Raw genomic sequence first — 21313 nt, 5'->3', positions numbered from 1 at the left:
GACATCTATGTAACCACTGACTGGATCTGTGTTGTCATCAACGACTCTTGCGTTGTGTTTCTTGGACAAGGCACACTTGTAAATGCATGACCGCAAGCCCACTTGGCATTACAGGACCCTGGTTACACAACTAGTTGTGCTGCAGCTGGATGGATACCATTAACAGACCTAATCCAAGTAAACAAAAGGTACAAACATGCTCTTCTCATATCCGGTGTATGTATGAAAGAACAAGGTCACAGCGTTGCTATGACCGTCAATGTTCACACATGTCGCTGTTGTTTTGTGTGGCCTTGGGAGAGACCTCCATGTTTCCTCAAACTCAACAAGCAAGTTGATGTCAGAGTTGGGATGATGGTAGTTGTGTGTGTGCGTGTGTGTGTGTGTGTGTGTGTGTGTGTGTGTGTGTGTGTGTGTGTGTGTGTGTGTGTGTGTGTGTGTGTGTGTGTGTGTGTGTGTGTGTGTGTGTTTTTGGGGGATGAGAGGGAGGAACGGTACAAGTCGTTGAGTCATCAAGGACTTTGCTAAATGGATGCCAGATGATCCTAAGGAATTCCACATGTGATAAAGGCATACTTGGTGACAAAGTGTCATTTCCACACACTTTGGCTCATCTGGGAGAGCAAAACACACAGACACACACACATTTGCTGACATGCATTTCCATTCGCCCACATCCAAGAGGTTTTATAGTGCACACATTGATCTACAGGGATCTCTTAATTCGTTCCCTTCAATCGGGCTGTTCCCTAAGTCCCAAGTCTGCCAACACCAGCACACATTACATTGCATCTACCCCTCGGTCTCTGTCTCCTTCGCTACAGGTCAAATCCATTCCTAACAACGTCTTATCCGGTCCGCTCACACGCATATGGGCCATGGTGCGATCTGCAGCCAGCCTGCCCTGTATCTCTTGGTAGATGGGGGACAGAGGTATATCTCCCTGTGCTGCTGCTGCTGCTGCTCCGTGGCCTTGGGCTTTCATAAATACCGATTCCCTCGCATTCTTTTTGCAATGAGAGAGTCAACATGTTTTGGTGGTGGTGGTGTTTCGCTATAGAAACCTCTTGTGTTTGGACGCTAAACATCACGGGCTGAGATGTGGCATGCACCCAGGGGCGGATCTAGCCATTTTGGGGCCCTAGGCAAAATATAGACATGGGGCCCTAATTTTTGAAACACGTACACAAAACAAATAACCATCCCAATACTCTTAGAATCGCAATAAACCCATAGTGCACTGCCACTCAACTCTCCACAGTAAAATCAGTTTCAGATATATATATTTTTTTTTTCAGGTTTTTTTTTTTTTTTTTTGGTTGGGGCCCTAGGCACTTGCCTAGGTTTGCCTAATGGAAGATCCGCCACTGCATGCACCAGTCATACAGCGAAGATGTTTTGGGGGACTATGGGAAGTTACGTGTGTGTGTGTGTGTGTGTGGGTGTGTGTGTGTGGGTGTGTGTGTGGGTGCGTGCGTGCGCGCTTATGTCATACAACACGCCCCATACGGAAAGTAAATGTAGACTCACCGCTCCTCGCGTGTGCTCACCTCCGCCAACTCAGCCACTCACATAAACGGGAAAGATCCTCTCTGTCGTTACCCCCACCACTTCTTCCCCGCATTTACCCCATCTGTCTGTTGCCCCTGTCCCGCCTTTCATTCCCTCTATCGCTCTCTGAGTCACGTTTTAATGAAAGATAATGTTGACCTAATCGGAAGGTCTCCGAGGTTCCATAAACACTATTGCATCAACCTAAAAGCAAACAGGCAGGCCTTTGTCTCTTTACAGCCGTCCCAAGACCCATGGAGGCCTATTTCCCTGACAAAAGATTTAAACCAACCGCCTTCCTTTGTATGCGCAATCACATCGGCGTCATTCACTCTGACTTTCAGCATCATTTTCAACGGACCCATCGATTATTTATTTACAGGTTGAAACCACCATTCCCCTGCCAGAATCGTTTACATTGGAGCCTCTATTAACCTGCCTGACACATTGTGTCCCGCTAGGCTGCATTAACGATTTACAGTGAAAAAAAAGAAGAAGTAAAAAGTGGTGCCGAATTTCAATTCATACCTTGTCACTCATATTTCAATCTTAACGCCTATTGGCTCTTCCTTCGTGCACGGGCGGGAGGGGGTGTTGGGGGCGGGTACCACTCGCTCAGGTTGAGCGGATCAGACCGAAACCCTTTATCGTGCGAGCTCGTGTTCTCCCGTCGCCGCCGCCGCCGCGCCCTTTCTCAGTGGTTCAGCCACTCTGCTCAGTGCTCACCGCCACAGGTAGGCTACGACCGGGGAGCCTTAAAGGGAACACACGGTGGAATAAACCACTTTTGTTGGTGGAAGACGGACCCTTTTAGAAACATCTGGAATGGAGAAGCACTAGTAATAGAGCAGCAGTAAGTAAAACAATCCGTTGGCTTTTTCCTACACGAGTTCCTTTGTTTAAACTGTTTTTAGAGAGTATCGTAGATAGGCTAATGAGTGAGTGAGGCAACAAAAATGGGAGCCACTTTATCCTACTTGCCATGGACCGACTCGCTCTTTTTTTAAAACAACTTTTAAGTAAAGCAAAAGAGCCGATTCAAAAAGAGAGCGGTTGTTGTGTTGTTTGACAAAACTGAACAAATGGTGATTTGGATTCTGGATGAAATCCAACGAAACAAAAACAATTCAAATCTGTTTTCTGGCGCGTTGTCCTTGTCTGACGGGTCAGCTTGCGGTGGGAGCCGCCGCGTCTCAAGGTCCTGGGATAGGAGCTCTCTGCTGCCTGATCACCTACATGTAACCTGCACTTTTTGTTTAGACTTGAACGTGCTGCTCCGCGTTCCCAAGTCAAGTCTTGTTTCACGTTTCGTCAACCTGTTATCTTTAACACAACTATAGGGCCTGCTCCCCGCCACCACCTGCAGCAATCTGACCTTAGGCAAGCCCTTTTTTTAGTCACTCACAGTAGTGGAGTCTTCCAGTCTTAATCCTAGCCTGTTCTGAAATTACCTGCATGACACATTACTGTCAATGGATATTGGTGTATGACGTAGACCTTGACCTAAAGCAATTTGTATATCCTCAACGACTCGTTTTGTGAAACCTTTTTTTAGGGGTCCAAGCCAACAGGTTGGATCCCTATTGTTTTTGTAAGGATTATTATTCCTATACTTGCCCCCCTAAAAGTGATACCACAGCCCAAACCGTAAATGGTGCCGACACGCGAATTGCATGACTAGATCCAGATCTGTTCGGACTAAGCAGACGACAAAATCCAGACCTGCCGGCCACTAGGTGGCGCTATACCAAGGAATACGCGTTTGGGGCTATAACTCCCACACCGAACCTCCCACATTCAAAACTTTATACACACAGATGCACTGGAGTCTGCTGCATCTTTTGGCATAGGCCACGCCCATTTGCGTCTATGAATATTTTTCGCAAAATCGCAAAAACCGCAAAACAGTTTTTTCCCTACTCCTCCCACATTTTTTGACCAATCAACACCAAACTTTGCACACGACATCTTCAGACGCACACGCAAAGAAATTATCGGACAGTTTTTTGATCCGACCGTCGACGACGAAACGGTAGCGTTTTGAATATTGGTATATTAGCTAAATTAGACGTGGAAAATCAAAAATCCAGAAAAATCCAAAAGTAGACATCGGAACGAGTCCAAATTTTACAGACATTTTGGTGCTAACCTTAATGTCGTTCAATAAAATTTTTGGAATATTTCGCCATTAGGGGGCGCAATAAACGAGGAAATTGTATATCTTCTTATTGGCCAAAGGAATGTTCTTCAAACTCAAAGGAAACCATCAAGGGGCAAACCTGAGTCTATATAAAAAATATGGCCAAGAATTATTAATGTGGGCGGGAGTTATTTGGCAAAGGAAAATTGTCTTTGGAAAATTTCGCCACAAGGGGTCGCAAATAAACGACGAAATAATATATCTCCTAACTGGGCAATGGAATGTTCTGAAAACGCGTTTTGGGCTATAACTCCCACACCGAAGCTCCCACAGTCAAAACCTTTATATCCACAGATTCACTGGAGTCAGCTGCATCTTTTGGCATACGCTGTTTCTCAATTTTTGAACACATGCTTCGCGTTGTGCCGGCGAAATGCACACTTCTTGGACCCCTGCATAACTGCTTGCAGTTCTAGTTATTATACTTCCTTCCCTAAAAGTGGGCCCACACCCCAAACCGTAAATGGTGCGGACACGCCAATTGCATGACTAGATCCATGTCTGTGATGTGTACGCAGACGACAAAATCCGGACACGCCGGTCACTAGGTGGCGCTATACCAAGGAATACGCGTTTGGGGCTATAACTCCCACACCGAACCTCACAGAGTCCAAAAACTTGTACACACAGATGCACTAGAGTCTGCTGCATCTTTTGGCCTAGGCCACGCCCATTTGCGTCTGTGAATATTTTTCGCTAAATCGCGAAAACCGCAAAACAGTTTTTTCCCTACTCCTCCCACAGTTCTTGACCAATCAACACCAAACTTTGCACATGACATCTTCAGACGCACACGCAAAGGAATCATCAACAGTTTTTTGATCCGACCTTCGACGACGAAACGGTAGCGCTTTGAATATTGGTTTATTAGCTAAATTAGACGTGGAATATCAAAAATCCAAAGAAATCCAAAATTATACATCGGATCGAGTCCAAATTTTACACACATGTTGGTGCTAACCTTACTGTCGTTCGATAAAAAATTCGGAAAATTTCGCCATTAGGGGGCGCAATAAACGAGGAAATTGTATATCTTCTACAAAATTTTGCCGCGAAAACGCTTCACTGACTTCTCGCTACTCCTACCACAGTCAAATCCTTTGTATCCACAGGTTCAGGGTAGCGTTTGGAACACAAGCTTCGCTTTGTGCCGGCGAAACGCACATTTCTTGTCGCGTTGTGCCGGCGAAATGCACACTTCTTGGACCCCTGCATAACTGCTTGCAGTTCTAGTTATTAGGGGTCCAAGCCAACAGGTTGGATCCCTATTGTTTTTGTAAGGATTTTTCTTTTTATTATACTTCCCGCCTTGAAAGTGGGTCCACAGCCCAAACCGTAAATGGTGCACACGCGCCAATTACATGACTAGAACCAGGTCCGGCACCGCTACTCAGATAACCAAATCCAGACATGCCGGCCACTAGGTGGCGCTATACCAAGGAGAAACACGTTTGGGGCTATAACTCCCACACCGAACCTCCTAGAGTCCAAAAACTTGTACACACAGATGCACTGGAGTCTGCTGCATCTTTTGGCCTAGGCCCCGCCCATTTGCGTCTATGAATATTTTTCGCTAAATCGCGAAAACCGCAAAACTGTTTTTTCGCTACTCCTCCCACATTTTTCGCCCGATCAACACCAAACTTTGCACACGACATCGTCAGACGCACACAAAAAATAAATTTCGAACACTTTTTTGATCCGACCTTCGACAACGAATCGGTAGCGCTTGGAATATTGGTATATTAGCTAAATTAGACGTGGAAAATTAAAAATCCAAAAAATCCAAAATTAGACATTGGATCGAGTCCAAATTCTACACACATGTCAGTGCTAACCTTAATGACGTTGGATAAAAATTTCGGAAAATTTCGCCATTAGGGGGCGCAATAAACGAGGAAATTGTATATCTTCGACAAAATTTCGCCGCGAAAACGCAACACTGACTTCTCGCTACTCCTACCACAGTCAAATCCTTTGTATCCACAGGTTCAGGGTAGCGTTTTGAACACATGCTTCGCGTTGTGCCGGCGAAATGCACATTTCTTGTCGCGTTGTGCCGGCGAAATGCACACTTCTTGGACCCCTGCATAACTGCTTGCAGTTCTAGTTATTATTATACTTCCTTCCCTAAAAGTGGGGCCACACCCCAAACCGTAAATGGTGCGGACACGCCAATTGCATGACTAGATCCAGGTCTGTGATGTGTACGCAGACGACAAAATCCGGACACGCCGGTCACTAGGTGGCGCTATACCAAGGAATACGCGTTTGGGGCTATAACTCCCACACCGAACCTCCCACAGTCAAAAACGTTATACCCACAGATGCACTGGAGTCTGCTGCATCTTTTGGGCTAGGCCACGCCCATTTGCGTCTATGAATATTTTTCGCTAAATCGCGAAAACCGCAAAACAGTTTTTTCCCTACTCCTCCCACATTTCTTGACCAATCAACACCAAACTTTGCACACGACATCTTCCGACGCACACGCAAAGGAATCATCAACAGTTTTTTTATCCGACCTTCGACGACGAAACGGGAGCGTTTTGAATATTTGTTTATTGGCTACGTTTTACGTCGAAACGCAAAAATTCAAAGAATACCAAAAGTAGACGTCGGATCAAGTCCAGATTTTAGACACATGTCGGTGCTACCCTTAATGGCGTTCAGTAAAGAATTCGGAATATTTCGCCATTAGGGGGCGCAATAAACGAGGAAATTGTATATTTTCTAATTGGCCCAAGGAATGTTCTTCAAACTATAAGGGAACCATCAAGGGGCAAACCCGAGTCTATATAAAAAATATGGCCAAGAATTATTAATGTGGGCGGGAGTTATTTGGCAAAGGAAAATTGTCTTTGGAAAATTTCGCCAACAGGGCGGCGCCAAAAAACGACGAAATAATATATCTCCTATTTGGCCAATGGAATGTTCTGAAAACGCGTTTTAGGCTATAACTCCCACACCGAAGCTCCCACAGTCGAAAACGTTATACGCACAGATTCACTGGAGTCAGCTGCATCTTTTGGCATAGGCCAGGCCCATTTGCGTCAGTATTTTCTTTATGCAAAATCGCAAAAACAGCTAAACTGCCTTTTCGCTACTCCTCCCACATTTCTTGCCCAATTGACACCAAACTTTGCACACGACATCTTCAGACGCACACTACAAGAAATCAGCAAAACTATTTTGATCCGACCATCGTTGACGAAACGGTAGCGTTTTGAATATATGTTTTGCGTTGCAAATCAGTAAAAACTATTTTGATCCAACCGTCGACGACTAAACGGTAGCGGAAAATGCGTTTGGGGCCGAAACTCCCACACTGAACCTCTCACAGTCAAAACCTTTATATCCACAGGTTGTTCACGGTAGCGTTTTGAATACTTGGTTCGCGTTGTGCCGGCGAAATGCACATTTCTTGTCGCGTTGTGCCGGCGAAATGCACACTTCTTGGACCCCTGCATAACTGCTTGCAGTTCTAGTTCTTTTTCTTTTTTGCGTAAAGGAGGTTGACCACCCTCGTTGACGCGATACACACACACACACACACACACACACACACACACACACACACACACACACACACACACACACACACACACACACACACACACACACACACACACACAGGGCCGTCGATAAGGGGTGAAAGGTGATGACGATTCAGGGGGCCCACAGCCCAGGGGGGGCTGTGGGCCCCCTGAATTTAATTCTAAATTATCATTATATCACCAGCCCATAGTACTTCCATAGTACACCCCCCCCCCCCCCCCCCCCCCCTCAACAATTGCTTTCCCCGGTCAACAATGTGCTCCTTCCACCCCCCCGTCAACAATTCAGCGCAGGGGGGCCCATCAGTAAATCTTGTCTAGGGCCCAGGAATTGTAGCAACGGCCCTGCACACACACACACACACACACACACACACACACACACACACACACACACACACACACACACACACACACACACACACACACACACACACACACAGTTCTCTTATTAAAGCATTTCATATGCCCATTATATGCTATGTTTGCTTCGTGTTGTTTTACTCAACATTTTTTGAGTAACATGTGCCAGTTCGTTTTTTAAACCAGGTGCATTCTCCTGAAGTTACTGGCTGGATGTTGACGCTTGAACATGGTTTTGTCGGTGAAGGAAGTTTGTTTTCTGAAGACCTACCAATGTGTACCTAGTATTGTCATAGCCTTACACCCTGAGTCGGCCTCCTGATCTCAAGCTGTATAGTGTTGAGTCCTACTTTAGTTTCCAGTAGAAACAAGGGATGGTTCAATACCCTTTGCAACTGGTACAATTGTAACATTGTTAAAAGAACATGCAGAGACCAATAGAGCAGAGATTGCTGTTGTAAAGTTGAGCTCTTGGCTTTGTTTTGGAGGGAGTGGGAGAAGACAGGCGGGCGTGTCTCTGGTAATGAGCGGGTTGAGAGCAAACCTGTGTTTACTGATGCAACTCACTCCATTTACACACAACTCGTGGATCATATATATGATGAATTCACAGCTACAGACAAATGCATCGTTTGACTCTATGTTGGTTAGGCCGTGTCTCACCAACATGTGGTGATCTGGTGTTGGGCTATCTTTGAGAGGCAACTGGATGCAAATTAAATATACATTATGGCAAATTAAGAAGAGCTAGGTGTAGGGCTATGATAAAACAAAAACAAGAGGCACCTCTTCAAATATGTTGAAATTACTTTTCTATCCAGTCAAGCATGCCAAATCGGTCGGTACACTAGCTGCATGGAGGATATTCTGGAAGTGATAACTAGTTGGTGTATAGACCGGCGGTGTGCCAAACTGGATTTGGCTGAATGAGTCAAACCAGCCAATCAAGTATCGCACACCAGTCGATACACTAGCTACATGGTGGATATTCCAGAAATGATAACCAGTTTAGGCTTTACCAACTTGGACCTTTCACCATATGTTTGGTGTATTGAAAGCAAATGTCTTATTCATAAAGTGAGCACGAACGTTTAATCTTTTATGTGGTTATAAAATTACCCCTAATTATACATTTTATAACCCCATCAGTACTGTTTATGCTCCTGTTTCCTCTGCGATCCATTAAACACGTGCATGACTAGTCAGGGGGGTGTTTGTTAAAACCAACCTTCGGCACAGTCGAAGGCAGCGTGCTGCTCTTTGACAGCGACATCCTGTAAAGGAGTGCTATGATGAAGCAACAAAGGAAATGAGTAAAAAAGTGCTAGCTGCCCCATTTGGTTATCTCGGGACCCATTTCCACAAGATGTCTGTGGGGTGTGAGACTGCATGTTCATTCAGATTTCTGGATGCAAATTAGCAGATGGGGATGTTGCTTTGGCTTATACCATCTTTTTCACACAGACGGATGTTTCAAGGGAGCGGCATGTTTGAGAATAACGGCAGCAAATGTACTTGGTTAGACACTACACAACAGGAGGTTTTTTTCATTCAGGTTCAGGTAGAGCCGCTATTATGCCTGGGTGATATGGCTGAAAGACATATCGTGATATAACTCGATCATATTGATCGATATCGATAACTAGTCCAAAAAAAAATGAGACTAGGAATTACCATTCTGGATTTAAACACTTCCGTATAGCACTTAATATGACCTTCCACTGTTCTTCATTGATAAATACTCAAATGTCGATACAACAATGAAAAACACTTATTGTTGTAATATTGTAAATAAGTATGGAACCGTGTTTGTGTAACAAACCCAGCTGCTAGATTTGGTGGTCCAGTCTCTTATCGCTATGTATATTGAACATGTTTTATATTGATATTGATCAAAAGTCTATCACAATACCATAATTTAATGATTTATTGCCCAGGAATAGCTGTTATCAATCCTTTTCCTGTCCTAACGATAGATTAACAGTAAGCATCCAGAGGGTGTTTCCCTGGACACTTTGTTTCCCTTGCCTTTCCACTCAGATCAGTGGCAGGAATGTTATTGCTCTGCCTCAGCACAAACATTTCAGGATCATGTCTCTTGTTGCGGCTTTGGTCTCCAGGAGTGTGTTCACACATGAGCAGTGAGCACTAGTCCACTTAGTCACAGGCCTGATAGAGTTCAGGCATAGTGCCTGAATTCAGGCTTGAGCTCGGCCATGTAGGTTGTCAAGAAAAGTGAAAATAGGTGAGCGGTGCCTTTTAAAATGTCTAGTCAACACGTCAACCTACCTGACCTTTTGATTGACATGTCTGCCGCCAACTAGGCGTCGTCTATATAAGGAAGTCTTTTGCCTTTGTATGTTTGCACTGAGGATGGTCTGAATGGGACTGAAAACGTTAGATTACACATGTGTGTGCAAAACACCATGCCCTAGGGATATTATGTTTATTAAATGTTAAGGTGTCTTCCTTTCAATACCATTGAATTAAAGGGTGATGATTGCTTAACCGCCGGTGTGCTCCAATAAGATGGAGATGGCATGTAACGACCAGCGAGCATGTCATATTCTCCAGGTTGAAGAGGGGATGGAACAAAAGGGCGCTCAAAATAGGTGTTAACGCAAGGTCGGTTTGCTTAATGACGACAAGTATCCTGAATGGAACCGGCTCAAGAACCAGATTTACAAGCTGTATGTGGGCCTGACTGATCAAATATTAGTCATGTTATTAGTCCAGCGATTTTAAGTGTGTGTGTGTGTGTGTGTGTGTGTGTGTGTGTGTGTGTGTGTGTGTGTGTGTGTGTGTGTGTGTGTGTGTGTGTGTGTGTGTGTGTGTGTGTGTGTGTGTGTGTGTGTGTGTGTGTGTGTGTGTGTCATAACTGGATTGTGTAATTGCGAGGCGTTTCTCTGGCTGTACTCAGCCTTCTGAATAAATGCATTGGTACTTTTACAGGATTACAAGAACTACACCATGGGGGATTGTGGCCATGGCAAGTTTACTGTAAGCATTGGTTTTCAGGGACAGTGCTAAAACAAGGGTTGGGCCTTGTTTGACTCGTTTATAGGTGGTTTGTTGTCAGAATGTGTGTGTGTGTGTGTGACTGTGTGTGTGTTATTTTTTACCTCATTTTACACTTAAAGACTTTTAAATGTATAAGGAGATGGTATCGCGTAGTGTTTTTATCACAGGAATATCCACAGCAGTTTTGGACTCTCAATGGGCTTCAGGAAAGAACCACTATCTTTTCCTTGATTCAATGTTACTTTTCTGTGTACAAAAGTTGTACGAGTGTGGAACATTAGATTCTGCAAATGGTTTTAAGTACAGGAAACTGTCCTAAATAGTGCATATAACAGCTGCATCCCGCCAGTTCATAATTGAACACGTGCGCAGATGCGAATGTGAGTTTGAGTCCTACTTTCAGAAATATATAAAAAAAATCAATGCATAATATTTAGTAGCGGTATCGGAGCACCTGTTCTTTTTCATGGAATAGAAATTGTTTGACAATACAATTTATTCTTTTCCTTTGCTCTGTCCACTGTATGCGTCTTGTAGAAAGGTCAAAACCATACATTGTGTACATTGTATCTAAGAGAAAATTATAAAACACAAAAGTGTTTCTTGCATGAAGCTCCATGTCTGAGGACGACTCAGTAAAACAAAAGTGATGGCTTTCCTTCTAAAAAAAAATGCATCTTTCCCCTCAGGTATACCGGGAAGGTCCAGAGTCTCAGACCAGCCAACACCAAAGGCTTATCCTCAACTCCTGCATCCTCGCTTCCTACCATACAATGGTGTGCCGGTGTTCCACCTAGATAGGGTCACTATCTAAAAACCTCCCCCGTCAAACCCTACCCTTTCTGAGGTCGGACCGGCCTCCACAGGGCCTGCCTGGGCCACTCTCTCCCCGCCTTAATCCCATTTCTCTCAGCTCAGCCTCCCCCCACCCCCCCTTCAGCACATCATGTTGATGGACAGGACTGAGGGGGACGTCAGCGGTTGCTACTACAACCGCTCGGTCAAGTTCTTCTACGAAGCGAGCGGCAAGAACATCAGCGACCACTGGCGTAGTCGGGACTACGTCATCGTCAGCCTGGGCATGTTGGTGTGCTTCATCGTCATCCTCTCCAACTTGTTGGTCATGTTAGCCATCTTCGTCAACCGCCGCTTCCACTTCCCCATCTACTACCTGCTGGGCAACCTGGCGGCCGCTGACCTCCTCTCAGGTACTGGGGCTGAGCCGTTAATCGAGTTCAAACCGGCATCGAGGTGTAACTGAACGCGATTTATAAATCGCGGTGATCACACCATGCGTGGTGCAAAACGTGCCTACCATCGCTAAACCGTCAATTGTGAATTTAGACATTCGTTTTTAGGATTTTTTTCTATAGATATGCTCTGAAGATTTGAATGTTGCACAGGATAAGAGTTTGTAGATGTGACATTAGAGACATTTCGGATAAGGGTACTTCTTTCGGGAAAGCTGTAAACCCACAATGTTCAGATTTGGAACCCCAGATACAGGGGCCACTAACGTACCGCTCTCTGGCTGCGGTTGGCTGGAGAAGCAGCAGCTTAAAACATACAATTGTACCAAGTCCCAACATTGTGGATGTGAGTACTTTGCGCCAGGAAATGAAACCCAATGTGAATCAGATGCCCCGCTCACATGAATGGTAACAGCTGCACAGATGGATTCATATAGTTTGTCGGTATACATTTTGACATATTTTTGTTTTCAACTTCTAACATCCTGTGACCAAATTTTCATGTCAGTGAGATATAATGGATCAACTTTATTGTAATAATTTACATTAACCATGGCTAAAACTGAATGACATGTGTTCACACATGGACAAAGGTGCAAAATGAAGAAGATTTAAGATGGAAGACTACATATATTATCAAACATATCTAGCAAAGCCGTTGGCTCTATATACATGATAAAAGAAGGGAGACTCTTAATGTGGGGGTTCGCAATATAATTGTATTTTGAAATAAAATGGAACTGCAGTTCTTCATAAAGCAAACAAAAAGTAATCATACAGTTGGCCTTTTCGTTACTATACCCTACCCTTCCATGTGAGCTATTTCCTAGCCATCCATGTTTTTATCGACACAAGAGAATGTAGGAGAATTTTACTTTGCACCCTATAAGATAATGTTACTTCTTGGGACCCGAACATACGCTCATGTCCCAAGAAGTAACATTCTCTTGTGTTGACCCAGGTCCTTTTAGTGTTAGCTTTAGCTTTAGCGTGAGCGATAGCATGAGCGTAAGCTTAGCTTTAGCATGAGTGTTAGCGATAGTGTGAGCTTTAGCTTTAGCATGAGCGATAGCATGACCGTTGGCAATAGCGTGAGCGTAAGCGATAGCGTCCGCAGTCGCGGTCACGTTAGCTTGGCTCGTCTCTGCAACAAACGTCAGGCGCTGCTCCACTCTACTCTAGTCACACGTGCCCCTTTCTCGTTCACCTCCCCCAGGGATCTCCTACCTCCACCTCATGTTCCACACGGGCCCCTGGACCAGCAAGCTGTCCAAGTACCAGTGGTTTGTGCGCCAGGGGCTGATCGACACCAGCCTCACGGCCTCCGTGGTCAACCTGCTGGCCATCGCCGTGGAGCGCCACCAGACCATCTTCACCATGCAGCTGCACAGCAAGATGACCAATCGCCGGGTGGTCATGTTGATCATCGGCATCTGGCTGGTGGCCATCCTCATGGGCCTGGTGCCGACCATGGGCTGGCACTGCCTGTGCGACCTGGAGAACTGCTCCACCATGGCGCCCATGTACAGCCGCAGCTACCTGGTGTTCTGGGGCCTGCTCAACCTGCTCACCTTCACCATCATGTTGGCGGTGTACCTGCGCATCTTCCTGTACGTGCGCCACAAGAGCCAGCGCATGTCGCAGCACACCAGCCAGGTGCGGCACAAGGAGACGGTGGTCAACCTGATGAAGACCGTCTCCATGATCCTGGGTAAGGCGCACTCAGCCAGGGATTGTCCTAATATGGGCAGGGGGGAGGTGCTCCTGTTATAGGAGATGTATGTTCTGGATGGTAACCGCGGGTTCTCTATAAGGTAGGGTGGTCTTCACGGGCGGGCGGTTACCCTCACACAGGAATCCTCCAGCAGTACGTGCACGTGCATGAGTTCCAGGAGGCTCTTGGGATGCCTTTGTGTTTACACACTAGTCCCGGGCAGGCGTGCTGCGTCCGCTCCGACGTGTCTAAACCTGTCCCACCCTTCCGTCGCTCGCACTCTCTGCCGCACTCTCCTGCACATTTTCTTCTGTCCCCGGGCGGTTCGGCTACAGCCGTTTTCCTTTTTTTTTCTATTGTTGATCAGGCCAGTGTCTCCGTGTTCACCTCCATCTGCTCTCTTTAACTCTTTATGAATATATTGCAAATGTGTTGGTTCTGGTGGGGGGGGTGCCGGAGCCTCGCGGTGCAGCCTGCTACATTACTGCTACGTAAAATGGGCCGGAGAAGCCCCAAACGTGCCCAGACAGAACAAGACTCCTAAACCACCATGACGCATAACATTCTTTGGTGTGAGTGTGTGTGTGTGCGCGTATGGGTGCATAATCTTCCCATAACCTTCTATCTTGCGCATACATTGGTGGGCTCCCAGTCCTCCTTGCTTTGTGCCTGTGTGTGTGAGAATGATGAATTCCTATCCCACTTTGTATTATGATAATGAAACCGGATCACTGGGACCAAACCCATTCCACACACTGTGTGCGTGTGTGTCTACTTTTGTGTTCCGCTGTTCGGGGGGAACAGAGGGGTCTTTTTGCTTCTCTCCCCTGGCTACCCCTTATTTGACCCCCTTAATGTTACCCCTTAATGTTACTCTGTTGCAGGATAGTTCGGGGGTTCGATTCCCAAGCCGAGAGGTTCAGGGTCGAGCCCCCATGCCTCTCAGGTCCCCCATGTAGGCAGGCTTAAACCAGGTCCTCTGCCTTGCTCGTTAATGACATCTCAATTAAAATTGAGAAACTCAATTTATAGGTGACATATTTTTACCACCAGGTTTGATTGTGATTGGCCGTTACAAGCCGCTTTGAAAATCGGCCTCTTCTGACATCACGAGTGGGCGTGTACGCCAACGTAGATGTTTGCTGTATAGATCAGACTGTACCAGCCTACCCAGTGGACTGCAGCAAACATTGCTCATCTATCCATCATACATCTAGGTGGACACGCCCACTTGTGATTTCAAAAGAGGCAGATTTTCAAAAGTGCTTTTAACGGCACACCTGGTGGTATAACATAAGCCAGGTCCGCTGCCTCGCTCATCTCATTACATCTCATTAAAATTGACTTCTCAAAACTCAATCTAAATCACTCTTTCGCGATGTTTCCCCCCCCCCCCCACTTGCAGGCTGCTTCGTGATCTGCTGGACACCCGGCCTGGTGGTGCTGCTGCTGGACGGCCTGGGCTGCGACAGCTGCAAGGTGCTCCGCTACGAGAAGTACTGCCTGGTGCTGGCCGAGTGCAACTCCTTCGTCAACCCCATCATCTACTCCTTCAGGGACAAGGACATGTGGCGGACCTTCAAGCGCATCCTGTGCTTCCCGTGTCGGCGGGGCCGCGTCGGGGAGTCGGCGGCCCGCTTCACCAGCATGGAGCAAGAGGTACTGTCCGAGAGCAACGGGGGTCACCACGACAACGGGGATCACCACGATAACGGGGGTCACCCCGACGAAAACATTCGTGACGCCAAGCACTGAAACCCCCCCCCCCCCCCCACGCAGCGGTCGAAGCCCTCGCGGCTAGGCGGCTAGAGGGGTGGGCGGGCGGGCGGGTGGGGGTAAAGCGTCTTGGAATTGGAATGGTGCTAGCGCACAGATGGTCGTGACACCCTGGCTTGTGACGAGACGATTGCCGTTTTAACAGCAAGCTAACGCGCTTTTGGTTGGACTCACCCCTTCTGATGATGGCGGCCCAGCTTTTGTCACAGATGTGCATGATGCATGTGTCACCCGCGCCCGGGATGCATGCTCCCGCGTTAGTCCGCCACGCAGGGTGTCAATCACGGCCGCACAGTTCGACGCTGTTCTTTTTAATTCAACCCGCGGTTAAGACAACCGATTAGGACGGTATCGGAAAACAATCAGCATGGTTCATATGCCAATATTAGACAGGCCTACTTGATTCCCTGTGCAAGATTTAGTATTAGATGCAATTGTTAAGTTTTAGTTTTATTTTGCCGTCAACTGCAAGAATTTCCAGCGTTGAGGTAGAATGACGTATGTCCTTAACGTTGCTAAATAACAATAAACAAACCTAGATTGGTGTAACAGAACGGAACAAAGGGAATTATGGGGTCTGTTCTGCTTAAATGTGGAACTAGGCATGCAGGGAAGGTATATGCCAATTGAATCACTTTATTGTTGTGTTGTGCAGAGCTGGGGAGACCGTGCACACATCCCTCTAGTGTTCAGGTCCACTCTGTGCTGCACCGTGAGTCCTGATTTGTACACCGCCTTGTTTAGCCAAGGATAGCCAAGTGCTGTAACAATTCCAATGAAACAGGAATCTAAATCGTAAGAATTTAGCACAAGAATTGTGTGCTTTTCAATATTCTTGCCGATAGTCAAAAGCCTTTTCACGTTTTTCAGCAAGGGTTTTAAAATCTCCAATCCCGCATTTTTTTAACTTTTTATTTGAAAGAGCAAAACAAAAAGAAAAGTATTTTTAAATATTAGCCGTATTTCTCGATGCACCGGGAAATACCCGTTGACACATTTGTGTGTGTATATGTGTATTCACTGTATATTTGTTAGGCTCGGGCCTGTGTTTTCTGTGTTTTGCGTGGCGTGTAACGCGTTGTGTGTCGTCTTGCCCTGCATGCCGCTAACCCTGTCCAGAGGTTCGTGAGCGTTTCCTTCTGGTGGGCCTCGGCCTCTTGTGTATATTGAAGCCATGCACCCTGCCCCTCCGTCTCACAGAGATGACTCTTCATGTCTAAACACCCAACGCTCTGGAAGATGTCGCTTCGAAACTACATCGCCGTAGCTGCCTTGCTAGCATGTGCGTGTGCGGATGTCCCTCGTGGTTACAATATTTACACATCCTGTCAAACAGGGGATAGAAAAAGCGAGGGGTGAGGTGGGAGGTGGGGTCATGGGGGGGTCATGGGGGGGGGGGGGGGCACCATAGCTTAGAGTTAGGATGGTTCAGACACGCACCACACTGCTCCCCACCACAATACAGACACACGATACATTACCAGATCACGGCACGGTAAAGTGCTCAATGGTTATAACCCCTACAGGTACTTTTCTTTTTCTTTTTAATTGTACAATACAAGCCGAGACTGTAGCCAATTATATTTTGTTCGTAAATGACATGCCTTTTCATATTGAAGGCTTACTGTTATGTATGATGTTATTCTGGAATAAAATGCTTCATACTATGCTGTACATTTGGGGTTGAATTAATAAATGTGTATTGGAATCTGCACCTGCCTGTTTGTTTGTCTGTTGTGTAGCTGTGTGCTGTTTCTGTCTGTCTGTCAGTCATTATGGGCTTTAGTGCAGTCATGAACTTATTGTTTCCCTACATAATGAGTCAGACGTAGGTGACAAACAAAATGGTTGTGCTTTGATTTTAATTGATGTATTAATTTAACAGTTTGGACTTTGACTAACTCCATATAATTTCTTTCTCTTCCTTCAACCTGATTCTGTCTATTTTTTTAACAATCTGCTACACCTACTCTACACCCCTTTCCCTCTTTTTTTAACTCTATCTCTATATCCTTCATCTTTTATCTTCCCTTTTTCGTCCGCTACTGTAGCCTCTTAAGGGTCAAGGTACTACATTGACAGAGTTGAAGAACGGAGCCTCCAAAAGTGTCCTAGGATCCAAAGACGCCCTGGACTCCTCGGAGAATTAGCGTTCACCTGAATCAAGAACATTTGCCACTTCATTTTGTATCATATTTTATCTGTATGTTTTTTTTTGTATTGCTCATTATGAATACATTATAAATATTTTTTATTGTCTTTCATAATGTTATTACCTAGAAAGCATAGTGCAGGTCAATATTTGATTGCATTGTAAAAGTTCATGTATCATCTTAGTGTTTGGAATTCTATTTCTATGTGTGCAGTAAACAAGGCAAAAAATAGTAGGGCTTGAATCAGCCTTGTATTTATAGTCATCCAATGACGGCAGGGTTCAATTTGAGACCAAGAGTTTTAAAATGTTCACAATCAAAGGCTGAATCCATGTATAACTTGTATTTCTTTGAGTTGTTGCACTTTTTTTTTTTCTTAATCCAAGGGTACTCTGAAGGAGGGGGTGGGGTCGTTTTAGAACTATCGTTTTGTTCTCTTGGTTTGCATGTGCACATCAAATCAATCTCATAATGTTAATATATATTTAAAGATCTGACCTTTGAACTGCAACCTTTAAACCCAGTAGACATGATGGCAATGTGGGTTGAATCCCAACGTTGAATTTGCATGTTTAACCCATAGAAACTGACCTATCATTAAACGCTTGATACCTGCAAATGTCTTAAATCTGGGGGGGTGTGGCTGATTTAAAAGGCTGCAAGTCTATTGGATGCTATAAATCCAGAAATAGGGGAGGGGAGTTGGGATGCTCTGATCAATGTTCCATTGTGTACCTGAGATTACAATGCGAAAGGTCGGGGAGGACCTTTGTTGGAAAGTAAACCACCCTTAGTCCCCTTCTCTTTTCCACTCCCTTCATCATTCCCGTCCTTCCGTCTTGTTGGTAGATGCTTGAATACAGAGTCCTTCGGAATGCTGTTGCCAAACGATTTGTTGCTCTTCTTCTTGCCCTTCCCATCCAATGAGAGCCAGCTCTTGAAAGGGCCCTCCCTCTTTTGCTTCTTCTGCTTCTTTGGCCCCCAGCCGTGTAGCGTGAGAAGGCTGTTGTTGTTTTTCTTCTTCTTCTTTGGTGTCTTAATGTTCAGCGCCCCCCTCAGCACGCTCAAGGCCCTGAACACAGCCGGCTTGTGTTTCTTCTTCTTACCGAACAACACACTGCGCGACGACGAAGCTCCCATCGCGTTCACACACCTGGCAGGAACGATCAGGATTGAGTGTGTTAACTGGAGTTGTTTCCTATTCAGATAAACTTGGACTGACACTTTCTGTCTTCTCCTCTGAGATGGTGGAAAATAAGCAGCTCTGCTTCCTATAGCTCATGTATTTATCATATTGATTTACAGTTTTTCTCAATCGTTTAAACACGTTTTCTGAAACTATAGCTCAATTTCTCAAAACTCTAAACACAAACCTGAGAAGAGTTAATAATTTTGTCAAAACTCCACAAATTCTTCTCAGAACAGATTTTTTCCACCAAACAATAAACACAGCAATCAAATTAATATCTCTTAGAGAGCATCAATTAAACACTGGTGTGATCAATTCAAAACACTTCCATCAAAATACTATTTACATATGTTTTGATGAGGCCTTGTTACATATTCCAATGTATACAATTGTTTACGAATAGCTTTTTTTTTAAAAGTTGCAATTAAGTGGTACATAGTATAAAGACTTTTGCCATATTGTTATACAATACTGTGAATATATCATATAAATATTGCATTGACACAATCGTATCAGAATATGGGCTAAACTCACAATCCCAGCTTCCCAGAGTCATACTGTACACCTATAGTTGAAACTGCAACATTGTTCTGACAATACACCAATGTTACCTATTTTGGCAAATTACAGTACAGTAATTGCACTGATAAGAAAAATCCAAAACCCTACAGTAAGAAAATGTTTAGACTGTCTTTCGGGGGATGTAATGATGAAATCAGTACAAAAAGGTAACAAAGCATTTTTTTCTTTTACTGTAATACAGAAAAATGTTCAACTGAACTGACTACATAAAAAGCTTTTCGTAGGCCAAAATGAAATAAAAAGAAGAATATAAATGAGGTGAAACAGATCTACATGTAAATCAGTCTGTCTCTGACCTCCGGTCCTGATCAGGCCAGAAGACCATATCTACAACACAGTAGAGCTCCCATGAGGCCTCTTTTGTGCTCTGTAATGTAATAATTAGAATGTGCTACTCCAAATTACACACGTTAAAGACACACCTGTTGTCTCCTTGAAGTCCATGAAGTATGGTGGGTACTATTTTCAGTGGTTGGTTGAGTTGCAGTCTGAGCCGACTTATCCTAAAGGACCTGATCTTGTGAAGCTTTTGATATTAAATAACCGATTTCTTCAGCTTACTCCGGGGCTGTAGGAACACATTAACAGAGTTTAAAGTGGCTTCTTCCAGATGGTATTTTCAGATCTGACTTAATAGTCAACCAAGGAAGACTGAAGTACACAAGACTGGTTCGTAGGCATTCCGTACCTCATCGTTTCGCTTTAGGGCTGCTTCTCCCCAGCTTAGTATTCACATGCTTCATTTAGGACTATACATATCTCACAGAATAAATTTTCATTATGGTGACTTAACAAAATGTGTGTCCTTGTGTATGTGTGTGAGTGACGTAATAAAAACACTCACCGGTATACTATTTCACCCTTCACCCTGGATGCTTCCCACAATCCACTGCAGACCTGATATGCCGTTCCCTACAGTGAGTCCACTACACCACCTTGACCCTTGGCTCCATGTTCAAAGTGCAAAGCAGCGCCTGAGAGAAGAGGGATCCCTTTAGGGCGGAGCCCACTTCCCTGCACCTATAGGTCGGGCAGCCAAAGCCCCCCCCCCCCCCCCTCCCCCTCCCCACATCCTGCCGGAAACAAGTCTGCTCTAAAACCTCCCATACATCGGAGGAACCGGGAATGGCTGTTGACAGCAGACGACCTGTTGCTGGTGGATCGTTGTGTCAGTGGTGAGCAACGAGGTCAAAGGTCAGCCGTTGTAGACGGATAAAGTTTGCCCCCACGGGAGCGATTATCTTCTGGACCCGGGGCCTGGTGGTGGAGCAGAGGTCTGGGGTGACCAGTCGGCCCTCTGTCCCCGGTGGAGGGGAGGGGAGCCAGAGAGAGATGGGCGTGGCGTGTCGTGGTGGTGGTATGCCTCTCTCTGAGCTATGCGGTGTGTGTGAACATGAATGCAGGCCGGCGACTGCAGGGGCATTGTTTTGCTCAGGGTCCTCCCACATGGAGCCTATATACATCGGGGAATGTTGACAGTCAACTCTTTGGTTTCCAGCTTTCTAGGGAATCTGCCTTCACCGATTCGTGCCTCTTCTGCATCCATTCATGGTGGAAATGTCTTCATTTATGTTAAGGAAAATACAAAACTCAGGCACCAGGTAACAATTCTAAATAAAATGGAATAGTATAGTACAGTAAGGTGCTCAGACATTTGGTATTGCTTTCAAATCTGTATTCTCCTGTAGATCCACTTGTGTCATTTGATATTATCCCGGCTGAGTCAACACACATGATTTAGCCTCCCGACCCTTTTGTGTCTTTTGTTCGGAGAAGTGTGTGTGTGTGTGTGTGTGTGCGTGTGCGCGTGCGTGTGTGTGTGTGTGTGTGTGTGTGTGTGTGTGTGTGTGTGTGTGTGTGTGTGTGTGTGTGTGTGTGTGTGTGTGTGTGTGTGTGTGTGTGACTGTGTGTGTATGTGTGTGTGTGTTTGCGTGCGTGCCTGCACGTTTGATCTTGG

General features: G+C 45.4%; 1 protein-coding gene across 2 annotated transcripts; it reads left to right on the top strand.

Annotated features, from left to right (window-relative positions):
- The first annotated feature begins 2213 nt into the window (after window positions 1–2213).
- Window positions 2214–20319, top strand: lpar2b (lysophosphatidic acid receptor 2b). Of its 2 annotated transcripts, XM_056586539.1 has the most exons (5): window positions 2214–2404; window positions 11382–11900; window positions 13159–13653; window positions 15062–15315; window positions 17484–20319. In XM_056586539.1, exons 2-5 carry the CDS (start codon window positions 11639–11641, stop codon window positions 17580–17582), a joined length of 1110 nt encoding a protein of 369 aa, XP_056442514.1. In that variant the 5' UTR covers window positions 2214–2404; window positions 11382–11638; the 3' UTR covers window positions 17583–20319. The 2 variants fall into 2 exon arrangements, with proteins under 2 accessions (XP_056442514.1, XP_056442515.1); XM_056586540.1 differs by lacking the exon at window positions 17484–20319 and having other exon boundaries at window positions 15062–15460.
- The last annotated feature ends 994 nt before the right edge of the window (window positions 20320–21313 follow it).

This window comes from Gadus chalcogrammus, chromosome 3 (assembly GCF_026213295.1).
Source record: "Gadus chalcogrammus isolate NIFS_2021 chromosome 3, NIFS_Gcha_1.0, whole genome shotgun sequence".
NCBI classification, from domain to species: domain Eukaryota; kingdom Metazoa; phylum Chordata; class Actinopteri; order Gadiformes; family Gadidae; genus Gadus; species Gadus chalcogrammus.
Note: the sequence above shows the minus strand (reverse complement) of the source record. Positions and strands in the feature narration are given on the sequence as shown.